The following is a 13,210-nucleotide window of genomic DNA, read 5'->3' on the forward strand; positions in this document are numbered from 1 at the left end:
CGCAGACACGGGGAGAATGTGCAAACTCCAAACAGAAAGTGACCCAAGCAGGGAATCGAACCCAAGTCCCTGGCGCTGTGAGGCAGCAGTGCTAGCCACTGTGCCCCCCAGCACGGTGGAGGGCAATCATTCTTACATGTCTTGGTCAGAAGGTAGAAAATCAACCCCAGTTCCTGTTCCCGATCAATATCCTGCAGATGTTGTTAAATGTCAAGTGAGAACAGGGACTTATATAACTGTGGTACTCCTAACATTTTAATACTCTATCAATGTTTAGAATCTAGTTCAGACTTGCAGTCAGCTACTTGACTGAAGCATCTATTAATGAGTGTAAATGCTTGAGGAATTGAGTCCCAGAATGAGCACCTGCCAATTGGGAAAGAAGAATAGTCAACAGCGAAAATTAGCTTTCCCATACTTGATAAATAGAGAAACACATCTTTGCTATAACATCGGAGTACATGCTTGTACACTACCAGTAACAACTGCATTGTTCTGTTGTTAAACCAGAATTAATCCATTCTTTCTCAGATTTCTTCAAATTTTGTGCCATTTGAATTGAAAAGCAACTAAGTTATCTTTTGATACTTTATTCCAGTGCACTTGATTCCTATGACTCAACCAAAAGAGAATGGAATGGTTGCTAAAACCCGAAAACGAATATTGGTCGATCTGTACACTGCCCCGCCAAGGTTGGACCCGATTTATGAGGCCTATCAATATTGCAACGTGCCAAATAAAACTGACCGTGGCCTGGAAGGTATGATACTAATGAGAGTCTGCAACTTAGTAAAGCCGAATGAAAGATTAAAAATGAATGTTGAAATTTCTTGATCAAATTAATTTAAAACATATTATCCTATCTGTGTAGCTGAACAGTATAAGAGAGATTAGGTCATATTGGTCATCACTTATTGAGCACAGTGCTGCAAAGGGAGAGAGAACTAATTTAAGCGCATGGTAATAATTGAATACATGTTAATAGTCTGAGTTCCAGCGTAGATCCACCAGATTCCTCAGTGGACCTGTCAGTCGATGATGCTCAATTAGGATTGCATTTATAATTCAGGATGTGCAATAACAGCTCCTTAGCACGGAATAATTGAAAGCATAAAAAACTTACTGAGATGTGTTTTAGGCGAAACTTCAAAGTGAAATCTTTGAGTTGCGCAGCTTCTCTAAGTGACTCCTTGGGAGAGAAATTAGGTCTCGTTGTGTCAATTTCATGGATGTGAAAAGGTGCAATAATCCTATACAGGGTCCAGTATCCTGTGCCTGAAAAAATGGATTGGGCTATTTTTGAAGTCTTCCGTGTGGCCTTCTAAAACAGGCCATACTAAATTCTCCCTCAGTGTACCTGAACGGACGCCGGAGTGTGGCGACTTAGGGGGGGATTTTCACAGTAACTTCATTGCAATGTTAATGTAAGCCTACTTGTGAATAATAAATAAATAAACTTTTTAAAAAGCCTTTGCATAGGCAGATGAAGGGCATGTTTTATGATAGATTTTAGGGATATTGGATTGCCTGGGTGGGATAAGTAACTTGGCAATAAACTATCATGTGCGGAGGGTAAATGGCTCCTTTTGGAGTAGAATACTGAATCATAGAATCCTACAGTGCAGAAGGAGGCCATTCGGCCCATCGAGTCTGCACCAACTGCAATCCCACCCAGGCTCTTTGCCCATAACCCCATGTATTTACCCTAGAAAGTGCTCCTGGCACTAAGGGGCAATTTAGCATGGCCAATCAACATAACCTGCACATCTTTGGACTGTGGGAGGAAACCGGAGCACCCGGAGGAAACCCACGCAGACGTGGGGAGAATGTGCAAACTCCACACAGACAGTGACTCAAGCTGGGAATCAAAGAAACAAAATACTTTGTTTCTCTGACCCCACTAGGCGTCAGGAAGAATAGCAGGTGGAGTGGCTGTGGGCACTCTCAGTAAGAGCTGATAGACCCTACTGGTATTTGCTGGCAGGAACCAAGAACCTTCCTGGCATTGTGACTGACACCATTCCTGCGACTTAGGATTTGTCCTTCAGCCTCGGGTTATGGTGGGTAGAATTTCTGCTTCACAGTTGCTAAGATCCAGAGGTTTTTTTTTCTTGTGTATCTTCACACCCACACTTTTTTGGGTGGAATAGTGGGAAGTGGTGGTATGATTCCCGAACTGATTATCAGCCCATGAACGAAGTTATGAACACTCCTTCCATGGCAAACAAGTCTTGGCATTGGACTCAAACCTGGAGCTTCTGGTCCAGTGGTAGGGGCGCTACCACTTTGTCACAAGACCTCCTCACTCAATGATCCAGAGTGAGACCACAGGAATTTCAGAACAAAAACTATTTGAACATGAGACCATCACCATAGTGCTTCCCCCTATTATCACCTTCTAATGCTGCTATCTGCCCTCTCATCTAGATACAAAAGACTTCATGGCTGTACCTAAAGAAGATTAGTGGGGTTCTCCAAAGGCCCTGGCTAGTAACCATCTCTCAACTAATGCCTCCAGAAATTGATGATCTATTTATGGGACCCTGCTATGTGAAAATTAGCTGCTGGATTTGCTTACAAAATAAGCAGGGATTGCCCAGCTAAAATAAGTAGCGCATTGCCTATTAAAGACCTTTTAATATATTGAGGACATGAAGTGGATGTTTAGTTGCAAATTATTTTTATTAGTACTGCTTTTTCTCTTAGTCTTATTGATTTGTTTTTGACTCACTTGTTAAAGAATCATGTTCATAATAGTTCTGCTAAAAGGCATGGTTAGATAGGAACAAAAAGTGCTGGAATACTCAGCAAGTCAGACCAAACCTGTGGAGTGAGATTGAGTTAACGGGCGGAATTCTCCCACTTTGAGACTAAGTGTGGTGATGGACAGCTCCAGTTTCCTGCTGCCCAGAATAACGGGATCCCGCGCTTGGAATCTCATCAATTGCACGCAAACGGGCTCCCCTTCAAATAACCTGGTGGGCCAGCTGCAGATTCGTCTGACTGCCGCCATCAGTTGGCTGGTTCAAAGGTCCAGTCGCCATATTTCAGCAGACATCCAGCACACTCATAGCACTTGTTCCAGCCCACCTGTCTTCACCAGACTGATGTGGAGATGCTGGTGTTGGACTGGGGTAAACACAGTAAGAAGTTTAACAACACCAGGTTAAAGTCCAACAGGTTTATTTGGTAGCAAAAGCCACACAAGCTTTCGGAGCCCCAAGCCCCTTCTTCAGGTGAGGCGACCCCAAGGTGACCCCAAGCCCCTTCCTCACCTGAAGAAGGGGCTTGGGGCTCCGAAAGCTTGTGTGGCTTTTGCTGCCAAATAAACCCGTTGGACTTTAACCTGGTGTTGTTAAACTTCTTACTGTGTTCACCAGACTGTGCAGGATGCCAGCAACGCAGAGGGAAAAGGCTAGCAGCCTCAAGAAGATGTCTGTTCCTCAATTCAAACATCCTTCTCATCCTCCCCACTTCCCATGCCAATCATCTGCAAGGCACCCATGCCCCACTTGGACATCTACCCACCGCCTCTGGAGTCTTTGTGCACCCCCTCCCAGTAAACAGTGTGGTATCCCTTTTACTCTCATGTTTGTGAGCTTTCCACGCAGCTTTGTTTGAGTCCAGCTTCCCACCTCCCGGTCTTCCCTCTGCCTCCATTGTTCATCTCCTTCATCCATCTTCCTGTCCCTTTGCTGGCCTTTGTGTGCACTCACCCTTCCCTTCCGTCTTGCACAGCCCTCCTTCCACTTTGCCCCCTTTGTCTTCATCACGCCACGCCTCGTAGTCTATCCCTGGTCGAACTTCAGATCCTTGTTGTCCTGGAATACAGTACTGTCCAGACAGACAGTGGTGTTCAGCACCAGCGCGGGAAGGAGGCCCTTGTACTCACCAACCCCAGGCACAGTTCTGATTCGAGACAGTGACACAGGAGAGTCCATGAGTCTAACAGCACGGTGCTGTCCATGAAGACCAGCTTGGCATGGAGGGCAGCAGCTAGTGTGCCCCAGCAGAGTGATGAATAGCACGGTGGGCGGCATGGTAGCACAGGGGTTAGCACTGCTGTCTCACAGCTCCAGGGACCTGGGTTCGATTCCTGGCTTGGGTTACTGTCTGTGTGCAGTTTGCATGTTCTCCCCGTGTCTTCGTAGGTTTCCTCCAGGTGCTCCGGTTTCCTCCCACAGTCTGAAAGACAGGCTGGTTAGATGCATTGACCTGAACAAGCGCCAGAACAATCCCTGGTCCTCCTGCCCATAAGAACCCTCGCCCCTGCATAGCCTCCATCCTTCAGCTCCTTTTCAGCCTCTCTCTCCAGTCCCTCCTGGACTTCCTCCTGATCAGAGGAGACATTCCAATCCCCCTGGTCATTATCAAGAGCACAGCAGATAATGATATTGCAGGAGATCCTCTGGGGACTGTACTGCAGGGCCCCACTGGTCCTGTCAAGGAAGCGGCAGTGCTTCTTAAGGAGCCCAATGCACTGCTCAATCTCAGACCGGGTGGCATTGTGAGCCTTGTTTCAGGCCTCTGCATCAGTCTCAGGCCTCCACACTGGCGTCATCGGCCAAGACATCAACAGGTATCCCTTGCCCCAGTGAGCCATCCCTGCAGTCCGGGGTGACCCTCAAATATTCCAGCGGTTTGAGATTGCCCAAGGTTGAAGTTATCATGCACGCTCCCTGGAAACTGTACATAAACATGCGTGATCCTCATCTGGTGGTCACAGACATTAAGGAAGTGGAAACCCTGTTAATATAAGGGACTGCATTATGCCACAGGGTGTGTAGAGCCACATGAGTGTCATCGATGGCCCCCTGCACCTGTGGGAAACCAGCTATGCTAATAAATCCCACAGCACTCTTGTCCTGATGGGCGTGGTCTAGTTCAAAAGCAATATAATCCAATGCCCTGGTATAGAGTGCATCCATAACCTCACAAATGTATTTCATAGAATCCCGATAGGTGAAGGAGGCCATTCAGCCCATGAGTCTGCACCGACTTTCCAAAGAGCATCTTATCCAGGCCTACCTTGGCTAATCCACCTAACCTACACATTTTGGGTCACAAAGGGGCAATTTAGCATGACCAATCCACCTAACCTGCACATCTTTGGACTGTGGAAGGAAATCGGAGCACCCGGAGGAAACCCACGCAGAATGTACAAACTCAGACAGTCACCCAAACCAGAATCGAACTCTGATCCCTGGCATTGTGAGGCAGCAGTGCTGAACACTGTGCCACCATGCCGCACTTTTGTGGGCGGATAACCGTGAAATGCCACTCGGGTTACCCGTTGAGCCCTGGAATGTACCTGTGGCATAGAAGTTGAGGGCTGCCATGACCTTCACAGCCACAGGGAACGGGTGTCTTCCTCCTCCAAGTGGAGACAAATTGGCAAGAATGTCGCACTGGTGCCACACGATCTCTCTGTTCAGGCAGCGTCTCCTGTGGCACATTGTCTGACAGCTCCATGAAGGACACCAGCATCTTTTAAATCCTCGGTCTCTTTCTTTGATTTTGAGCCCCCTGTTCGGCCTGTGCTGCAGCTGGCCCTTGAGCTGACCCTGTGGCCCACTGGCCTCCTGGTGCTGGGTTCTCCATGGGTGAGGACACTAGTTGCTGCTGATGTTTGTGCTCCTCCAGCACTCATAAACAGAATTGCCAGCTCCATTGGTTCCATCCCGAGATCTGTCGGAAAGCTGTGAGGAATGAGAGAGAGAGAGAGAGAGAGAGAGAGACAGCCAAGTTGTTATCCAGCTGGTAGCCTTTAGACCCTCCCCTCATGCTTTGTCCTCCCAGTCCTAGAAGCAGCCATTCCTACACCTTATCTGGTGACCACCGCTCACTCACATATCTTGCAACTTCACCGCTTGATTGGCCCAGGTCAATGCTCTTGTCCCTTCACAGTCACCTGTGTCCTCCTGTCTGATAGTCCCTCCCCTAATATCTACATCACTGGAGGTTCTGACAGGCTGTTTCCCTCATGGGCATGGTCAAGTGGATGCTTATGTATGCCTTGAGGGATTATGGATCCTCTATGGCAGGACCTGGGGTCCGGCAATAATGCTTACACATTCCCTCTCAACCCCCTGCATCCAATTTTGTTTCCTTGAAACATAAATTTTCACCCATTGACTTTGGGATTGTGGGCGGCTGACATTGTTAAGGGTTAACTCATGATGGCCAATTAGTTTGACGAGCACGAGTCTCGGGAATGTTAAAGGGAATTACTCTCTGAATCAGGGATTGGCAAGGCTGATAGGTGCTGTTCTTACTCGGGCTGCATCATCCTGAGATCTCATTGCTGTCAGGCCTTTACACATAAAACCCCTGGACAGCCTCTCCATTCATTTCAAATTGATTCACATCCCACCCCAACTTCCCAGCTGTGAGAATGGGATCTGTCAGAAATTAAGATGAGTGGGTTAGGCTGATTGGCCATGCTAAATTGACCCTAGTGTCAGGGGGACTAGCAGGGCCTGGGTGGGATTATGGTTGGTGTAGACTTGATGGGCCGAATGATCTCCCTCTGCATTGTAGGGAGTCTAAACTGGGTGGAGGGGGTGGGTGACTTCAGGGTCCCAACACCATTTTTGCTTTCCCTGGAAATCTGAGCCTAGGGTCTCTTCATGATATACCCAGTAACTACTGGCATTCTCTCCAAGCATAAATACCGTGCACCTCCCTCTCAATAAAACAGTTTTAAGGATTCCTCAGATCTCTGACAATTAGACCACCCAGGGCGTTGGGTGGGTGAAGGGCATTAGTTGGCATGGGGGTGTGAGGGACCTTCGGTGGTAGGCAAAAGAACATTGGTTATCACTGAAAACATGAGAGGCCCTGGGGGCAGACAGACGCCAGCACCAGTCACATGACGCCTTTCATCTACACAGTTAGAAAATATAATAATCTTATAAATAAAATGATACAACCCGAAAGCAAAGTAGTCTTATAATCTCACAAATGTAACAATAGACTCACAGAATTGTGGAATATCGTACTATATTAGGCCCCATACCTAAGGAAGGATGTGCTGGCCATGGAAGGGGTCCAGAAGAGGTTCACAAGAATGATCCCAGGAATGAAAGGTTTGTCATATGAGGAGCAGTTGAGGAGTCTGGAACTATACTCAATGGAGTTTAGAAGGATGAGGGGGGATCTAATTGAAATTTACAGAATATTGAGAGGCCTAAATAGAATGGACGTGGAGAGGATGTTTCCACTAGTGGGAGAGACTAGAACTCAAGGGCACAACCTCAGAGTGAAGGGACGCTCCTTTAAAACTGAAATGAGGAGGATTTCTTCAGCCAAATGATGGTGAATCTGTGGAACTCATTGCCACAGAGGGCTTTGGAGGCCAGATCATTGAATGTCTTTAAGACAGAGATAGATAGGTTCTTGAGCAATAAGGGGATCCCTGGAAAGACGGGGAATGAGGGGAGATCTAATAGAGGTGTAGAAGATTATGAAGGGGATAGATAGGGTGAACGGTGGGAAGCTTTTTCCCAGATCAGAAGTGACGTTCACGAGGGGTCACGGGCTCAAGGTGAGAGGGGCGAAATATAACTCGGATATTAGAGGGATGTTTTTTACACAGAGGGTGGTGGGGGCCTGGAATGCGCTGCCAAGTAGGGTGGTGGAGGCAGGCACGCTGACATCGTTTAAGACTTACCTGGATAGTCACATGAGCAGCCTGGGAATGGAGGGATACAAACGATTGGTCTAGTTGGACCAAGGAGCAGCACAGGCTTGGAGGGCCGAAGGGCCTGTTTCCTGTGCTGTACTGTTCTTTGTTCTTTGTTACGGGGAGAAGGCAGGAGAATGAGGATGAGAATCATATCAGCCATGATTGAATGGCAGAGCAGACTAAATGGGCCGAGTGGCCTAATGCTGCTCCTACATCTTATGGTCTTATCGTAGCACAGTGGGAGGCCTTTGGGTCCATCATGCCTGTGTCAACTCATTGAAAAGTAATTGCCCAATTAGTCTAACTGTCCTACACTGTCTGAATGGCTCAGTGATTTCCTGTGATTTCTGTGGTGACTACATTTGTTCACCCAAATGTGGTCAACATAGACAGATTACCATGGCATCTTTCCACTCACCTGCCAGTTTCCTTTGCATAAATGAACTGTGTGGTGTGTGCATTGTGAACACCTACAAATTATTGAATGTATTTCCTACATTATGGGAATCCTGGATGATAATACACAGCATGTGGGGTGAGTGTTCTCCTGAAAAATAAACTTAAGAACGTTACACAGATTCTTACAGAAGAACTACTTGTCCATTCACTACAAAGTAAAGCTTCAATTTAAGCTCTGGTTACTGGTGCAAAACCAGTTGGGGCAGTCAATTCTTCAGAGAATAATGGTCACGAGTAATTTGATTTGCATGCTAATTGGAGCTTTAAATAGACTGTTTTGTTGCAGTCACTCTTCAGTACAAGCTGCTCTGTTCTCAAATTTAATTTATGGGCTGATGGTGGTATCGTGGTAATGTCGCTACACTAGCATTTCCCGAGACCCAGGCTAATGCTCTGGAGATATGAGTTCAAATCTCAGCAGGGCAACTGGTGGAATTTAAATTCAGTTAATAAAACCTGGAATGTAAAGCTGATTTCAGTAATGGCGACCATGAAGCTATTATCATTTGTAAAAACTCATTTGGTTCATTAATGTTACCAGCTCTGGCCTGCATGTGTCTCCAGATTCATAGCAGTGTGAAAGGCACTCTGGCCCAGCAAGCTATTCAATTCAGGCTAAATGGGGGCATGAGCAAGAAATGCTGGCCTTGCCAGTGACAACCACATCCCATGAAGGATTTCTTTTGAATCCACAGGTCTGTACAGATTCGCCTTTGTAACCTTAAACAATTGTGAAGCAAGGTCTTAATGTTGTTAATAATGCTTGAGTGATTCTGAATTGCAATTTGGATACTTGGCAATGCCAGAGGTTTTGGAGGTCATTTTTACTTGGTTAAAACAAAATGAAGATATCCAGACTTGTAATGTGTGTGGAGGGCCATATAGAACCTAAAGCAGCTTGGTCCTCAAGCAGAACTTCTAAAGGCATATTAATAATGCAGGTGGGCATTCTTACATTCAATCTGATACAACTGTTTCCCAGCTGTTGCAGTACAGGAATAGCAAATTTAATGGCATCTCTTTAGCTAAGTATTCATTGTTATTTCGTCACCTGCAACTGGGGAGCAGACAAATTACTCATGGCCTGAATTTTTTGTCCATTGGGAGCACACACTTGGTGAGCCCAGAAGCAGGCGCAAAGGCAGCACGGTGGCACAGTGGTTAGCACTGCTGCCTCACAGCACCAGGGACCGGGTTCAATTCTGGCCTCGGGTCACTGTCTGTGTGGAGTTCGCACATTGTCCCTGTGTCTGCACGGGTTCCCTCCAAGTGCTCCGGTTTCCTCCCACAGTCCAAAGATGTACGGGTTAGGTTGATTGGCCATGCTAAATTGCCCCTTAGCACCCCAAGATAGCCTCCTTCTGCATTGTAGGGATTCTATGAATCCGTTCTATGATTCTAAAACATTCTTCAATCAGTGAGCAGTCCCAGAATTCAACTTCATGCCGGCTGGTCAGTTAACAAGCAGCTAGCATGGAGTGTGCTCTGGGAAAGGCCCAGAGCTACTGGGAAGGGTGGGTGCTAAGAAAAGTGAGAGTGCTGACTGATGCTACCAGCATGCTGTCCCATGGGCAGCCATTGCGGAACTCTCTTAGGGAGCTGCAGACTTGTAAAAAAGTAAATTGTGATGGAAAAAGTGTGTCTAGGTAGCACTTCCGAACACAAACCTCAGTCCCTAGACACCTTACTTAATTATATTCCAGGCCGAACAATTCATCCTGTCCTGGTTCGTGGTTGCAGGTTAAACATAAAGGCCGCCTGGCCGATCGGCCTGCCCACCAACTGTAAAAGCAGATCAGGCCATGTTAAATTGTGTTCAACTGGCCCTTTAATGGCTAAATTGCCTGGTTTGTTGTCAGCGGGTACACTTCCAAATCTCACACGCACCCGCCAACAAAAATATTGCGTGAATGTCTGATGTCTTTTCCCATGATTTCACGGACTTCCAAGTCAGGCCCATGCCAACCTGAGCAATGTAATATTCTGGCCCATTTTCCCAATTCTTTTTTCAAAAACAATGTCACTCTTTTCTTTGATTCTCTGGGGGAGGGTTTTTGCTAAAGCTGAACACTTATTTCAGTATCGTGGCACCCATGCTCGCAATACATCAATAGTTTGCTTCTGTTCCATTCTTCATATATTATCATGAACTTTTCCAATGTGGAAATGGTGGCCAACTCCATTCACACGCTTGATCCAGTGTCTCTTGGCTGATGTCTCAGCTTTCATTGAGCAAAAGCCACTCAATGTCTGGGTGCTGCAGTGGAAGCTCAGGCTGAAGTCATGTAAAGCTTAGCTTGCTGCCTCCATGTGGATACTATTGTGCAAAGAGGCTGGCAGTGCCTCATAGAGACCCAGTAATCTGTGGTCCAAGACATTTCTTGGATTATTGTGATGCCATCCAGGGGCAGGAGCAATGATAGTGGCACTGGGGCACAAACCTACTGTTATCAGGATGACTGTATCCATGGTGCCTGTCCACGAATGTCCTTGCTGTCCTCTGACAGGCAGCCAGTCCAGGTTGCTGCCTCCCTTGCTGAGATGGTGCAATCCAAAGCTGGGACTTTTAAGGCCCGATGTCATTCCAAAACCATCTACAGTCGCTTTCACCATAGGTTAGCAGCCTTCCATCAGCCATGCTGCAGCCATTGGGTAGTATTGTGTAGGTGCACTTAGTAGGTCTTGTAGTAACCATTCTTCATATATGAGATGATGCTGTGATGGTCATGGCCAGAGAGATAAGATTTTGGAACTGCTGGTGAATGGGGTTTACTGATAATGCAGTAGCATGAGTTGGTCATGACATTCCGCCCCCCCCACCGCTCAGCTGGTTTCCATATAGTTGGTGGCAAGGGCTGCATCATAATGAGGTTGTGCAGTAAACTACCACAAATCTTGGCACAGGTTTTGGCAAGTAGTGCAAAGTTCCTCCAGAGTAGCAGCATTGTTTAAGCATGAAAACAATCTGCTCTCACATTTTCTGTGCCTGCAGGGCTTTCATAACATGCAAGCTGTCTGCATGTGGGTGTGTTGTGCTTTGGAGTTATGAGTCACACCTCTGGGGAATAGCCCTTATTGCCCTGTACCCACTCTGTGGTTTGTCATCATGGCTGAAATACAGTTTCACAGTGGGCTGCAGCAGAATGAAGAATCATAGAATCCCTACAGTGCAGAAGGAGGCCATTCGGCCCATTGAGCCCGTACCAACAACAATCCCATCCAGGCCCTATCCCTGAAACCCCACATATTTACCCTGCTAATTCCCCTGACACTAAGGGGCAATTTACCACATCCTGTCCATCTACCCCGCACATCTTTGGACTGCAGGAGGAAACCGGAGCACCCGGAGGAAACCCACGCAGACATGGGGAGAATGTGCAAACTCCACACAGACAGTCACCCAAGGCTGGAATTGAACCCTGATCCCTGGCACTGTGAGACAGCAGTGCTAACCATTGTGCCACCGAGCCACCCCTGCATGTACATGATGTATTGATCTGAAATGCTGCACAGGCTAACATGCCAGCTAGCCGTTGAGGTCTAAGGCTGAGTTGAGGGGGTGGGTGTGGGAGAGGGATGCTTGCAGTCAATGCCACCCTGCACCATGGCAAATTCTGTGATCCTTGTAATGTGGCATGCTCACTGAATTCTCTGCTTCTCTGAATCAAGCCTTTAATGTTCTTCACCTGCACCTCTGCATGGTATCCTACTACATGTGGTTAAACTTAATGTCCAGTTATAAAATAGAATAGATGTTGCAAAATTGCCATTGTGAGAGCAACCAAGGGATCTTCATGCATTGAAGGAATAGACTCACCAACCTCTCGGGAAACTATTAATGATCATGATTAAGTGTGGCATTGCCAGTATCTCTCACATCCCATGGCGTGAAAAGGCAACATCTAGTGCATTTGCTTTCATTGGTGTCTCTTGATAGTGCAGCATCAGCAATGCCATCACCCAACAGTGTTCAACATAACTACAAAACCATGGTGGGGTTGTGCAGGTTTCAATTTAACTTAGGTTGAAAGTTGAGTGCAGCCAATCTTTAATGCAATTGTTTGCACTCAACAAGCATGCCAAATTTTAAATTTGCAAAGCATTTTCTTCATTCCTCAGCTGCCCAGAGGCAGCTGATCCAACTCCATTCACTTTGCTGCTACATTCGTGTAGGTATCCAGCCTTTGCCAGAGACAGGCTGTCTAATGGAGGGCCACCAGGACTTACTGAGCTATTTGTAAATTAATCAAACCAGGAAAAATCCACTCCAGTCAGCAGGGTGAGGAATGGGCAGGGGCCACGTTCACTCTGCCAGTTCTGGCAGGATTAACACTGAAGAAGGTCTGTGGAACTGTGTTCCAACATGAGTCAGTGATTCTGAGAGAAGGGGATAATTTACTTGTTTCATGTCTATTTGAATAGCAACATAAATGCTCTGTTATGAAGTTGGCAAAATGACTGTAAATGCTGTAGTGGCAGCAAAATCACTTGGTTTTATACCATGTTCGTGTGTCCACCATATAATTCTTAGCAAGGCAGTCCATCAGTGGTACATTGTATTTATAGTCACTCGGATTTCAATAGAGTGGACTGATGGCTGGATAGATGAAATTTTTATGCTGCATTCATTTGAATTGCAAAACATTCTCTGACTGTGAGATAAACTGATGCTGGGAGCAAAGTGTAAAACCTACCCAGCAGTATAATCAGATATTCTTTCAAACTTCGAGTGAGACCATTTTGAACTGGAATCTGCTCGTGGCATTCCTGGCTGCAGTTCATGATGATTAATTAAGAGAATCATACTTTGTTACAGTCTGTTGGTTTAGAAGCAATACCTCATTTGTTTCTTGTGATGTAATGATATTGGTACTCTAAATAATAATAGCATGAGTTCAATTTAAACATGATTACTAATTATCCTGAGGTTTTAGTTGGTAAATTGACAATCCATTGTGAAGCTTGCCCACATTTAAAGGAATGGCTACTGCCTGTGGAATCCATCCAGAGTTCACATGTCAGGGAGATTTTATACATAAGGCACCACCTGGGATGAGAATTCAT

At 46.3% G+C, this 13,210-nt stretch overlaps 1 protein-coding gene across 5 annotated transcripts in view; it reads left to right on the forward strand.

Annotated features, from left to right (window-relative positions):
* pxylp1 (2-phosphoxylose phosphatase 1) overlaps nt 1-13,210 on the forward strand; it is a 173,496-nt gene that overhangs the window by 121,091 nt on the left and 39,195 nt on the right. For all 5 annotated transcript variants that reach the window (XM_078202385.1, XM_078202353.1, XM_078202367.1 and 2 more), the window contains one exon: nt 599-760. In XM_078202385.1, coding sequence (XP_078058511.1) covers nt 613-760 — 148 coding nt within the window. In that variant the 5' untranslated portion in view covers nt 599-612. The remainder of the gene's footprint in view (nt 1-598; nt 761-13,210) is intronic.

The sequence above is a fragment of the Mustelus asterias genome, chromosome 3 (genome assembly GCF_964213995.1).
Source record: "Mustelus asterias chromosome 3, sMusAst1.hap1.1, whole genome shotgun sequence".
In the NCBI taxonomy this organism is placed as follows: domain Eukaryota; kingdom Metazoa; phylum Chordata; class Chondrichthyes; order Carcharhiniformes; family Triakidae; genus Mustelus; species Mustelus asterias.